This window comes from Otolemur garnettii, unplaced genomic scaffold (genome assembly GCF_000181295.1).
Source record: "Otolemur garnettii isolate 467f Iridium unplaced genomic scaffold, OtoGar3 scaffold00008, whole genome shotgun sequence".
Classification (NCBI taxonomy): domain Eukaryota; kingdom Metazoa; phylum Chordata; class Mammalia; order Primates; family Galagidae; genus Otolemur; species Otolemur garnettii.
The window spans coordinates 7,692,333-7,694,654 of NW_003852403.1; the positions used below are offsets into that span (position 1 = coordinate 7,692,333).

The following is a 2,322-nucleotide window of genomic DNA, read 5'->3' on the forward strand; positions in this document are numbered from 1 at the left end:
TTTGGGCTATTAAAGGAAAGGCCAAACACCACTCCAGTAAATGTTTTCCCTGAATGTTTAATGGAACATGTAAACTTGGGAGGGAATTTAAATCTGAAGTAAGACTAGGCCAGGCGGGGTGGCTCATGCCTGTAATCCTAGCACTCTGGGAGGCCAAGGTGGGTGGATTGCCCTGAACTCACAGGTTTGAGACCAGTCTGAACAAGAGTGAGACACCCATCTCTAAAAATAGCCAGGTGTTGGTGGTGCCTGTGGCTCAAAGGAGTAGGGCAATGGCCCCATATGCCAGAGGTGGCAGGTTCAAACCCAGTCCCGGCCAAAAACTGCAAAAAAAAAAAATAAATACCCAGGTGTTGTGGCAGGCTCCTGTAGCTCACAGATTCGAGACAGGTCTGAGAAAAAGTGAGACCCCGATTCTAAAAATAGCCATGCGTTGCGGCAGGCTCCTGTAGCCCGAGTTACTCAGGAGGTTGAGGCAAGAGAATCCCTTCAGCCCCAAAGCTGGAGGTTGCTGTGAGTTATGACACCACAGCACTCTATCAAGGGCAACATAGTGAAAGTGAAGAAGAAGTAACAGCAGACTAACTTTTGATACCCCCAGGAAACTCTAAATATATTTCAAACAACCAGACACATGAAAAGTCTTTATTAATCCTCTTGTGAAAAATCTATACAATGGCTGCAGATAACATCACTGGAGAATCTTTACTCCTTCGCCTGTCAATCAAGAGAAAGAAGGTTAGTCAGCAAATGCCTTTAAAATTCTTTAAAAATTATTCATCAAATCCAAAGTTAACACTCATGCAGAACAAAGATTAGTAACCTAAAATACAAAGTTATTTTGTACAATCATAACAATGTTGTGGAAAAAAAAACTTATAAACATTCAAGAAAAAAAAACTTAACAAACATTCAAGTTAGGAATGAAACAAACAAAAAAAATGAGTTTGTTAAGTATCACTACATTTTAAAAACAAAACTATGTCACTGTTAGTTACAGGTTAAAACTCCTCTGAACATTTGTAAATCTACTTCTAAATGGGTTTCATATGATTTACTTTAAACTACTACATCAGTAACCTAAGGGGTCTAGTGATCTAAATCAAAAGCTTGAATTATACCTGTTATCCAATCTCCAGCTCACTGAATTAGTGGAGGGAAGGGAAAGAGAGGGAAGAGGGAAAGAAACATTTCATTAATAGTCCCTTTCAAACTCCAAAATAATCTGCCTTTAAGGGCATGCAATCAGATACCTTAAAGATGACCATTTTGTTCTTTGCAATTGTATACAGAGCACCCCTTAAGACAGACTCTAATTTCACTCCTCCCAACTCTGAGAACACTCTGCCTGATCACTGTGGTTCTTATGCAAACAAGGTAGCAAGAAGACTTCACAATGAAGAGATCCTTATACCAATGTGGTTACCAGTCCAGGATAGAAGCCACCGCCTATCAGATGATGAAGTATGCGTACTTCAGTCCCTCTGCTCTGCCCAACATCATGTTAGGCACACTGACACCACTGTTAGACTCCAGAATTGTCACAGATTAAAGTCTAATTTAACCTCAGTGAGGGATCTAAATGATCAGCCAAGTCTTTTAACACACGAACTATTAACTATCATGTGAGTTATAGACTTCATATGCTAGTTTTAACCCAAGGGCTCATGAAGCAGCATATGCAACTTAAATCTCTTGACCTACCTTGACCTAATAAAAACACCGTGGCCCCAAGGAAAACAGTTTTTTTCTAGTGTGGATGTCACCATTTATGGTGGCACCTGTAGCTCAGTGGGTAGAGCACCAGCCACGTACACCAAGGCAGGTGTGTTCGAATGGCCTGCTAAACAACAACTGCAACAAAAAATAGCTGAGTATTGTGGTGGGCACCTGTAGTCCCAGCTACTGGGGTGGCCGCAGCAAGACAATCACTTAAACCTAAGAGTTAGAGATTGCTGTGAGCTGTGATGCCACAGCACTCTACCCAGAGTGACAAAGCGTGACTCTGTCTCAAAAAAATAAAAATAAAAATAAAGAAAACATTATGGCAGTGCCCATAACTCAGTCAGCAGGGCACCAGTCACATACATACACCTAGGGTGGCGGGTTCAAACATGGCCCAGGCCTGCTAAGCAACAATGACAACTGCAACTAAAAAACAGCCAGGTGTTGGGGCGGGCGCCTATAGTCCCAGCTACTTGAGAGGCTGAGGCAAGAGACTCGCTTAAGCCCAAGCGTTTGAGGTTGCTGTGAGCTGTGACGCCACAGCCCTCTACCCAGAGTAACAGCTTGAGACTGTCTCAAAAAAAAAAAAAAAAAAAA

At 42.0% G+C, this 2,322-nt stretch overlaps 1 protein-coding gene across 3 annotated transcripts in view; it reads right to left on the reverse strand.

Moving 5' to 3' along the window:
• Positions 1–616: 616 nt before the first annotated feature.
• Positions 617–2,322, reverse strand: part of RPS24 (ribosomal protein S24) — a 9,053-nt gene continuing 7,347 nt past the window's right edge. For 2 of the 3 annotated variants that reach the window (XM_012801366.1, XM_012801365.1), the window contains 2 exons: positions 1,122–1,143; positions 617–717 (listed from right to left, as the gene is read on the reverse strand). In XM_012801366.1, the coding sequence (XP_012656820.1) occupies positions 1,141–1,143 (3 nt within the window). In that variant the 3' untranslated portion in view covers positions 617–717; positions 1,122–1,140. The remainder of the gene's footprint in view (positions 718–1,121; positions 1,144–2,322) is intronic. The other variant, XM_003783519.1, reaches the window with a different exon arrangement.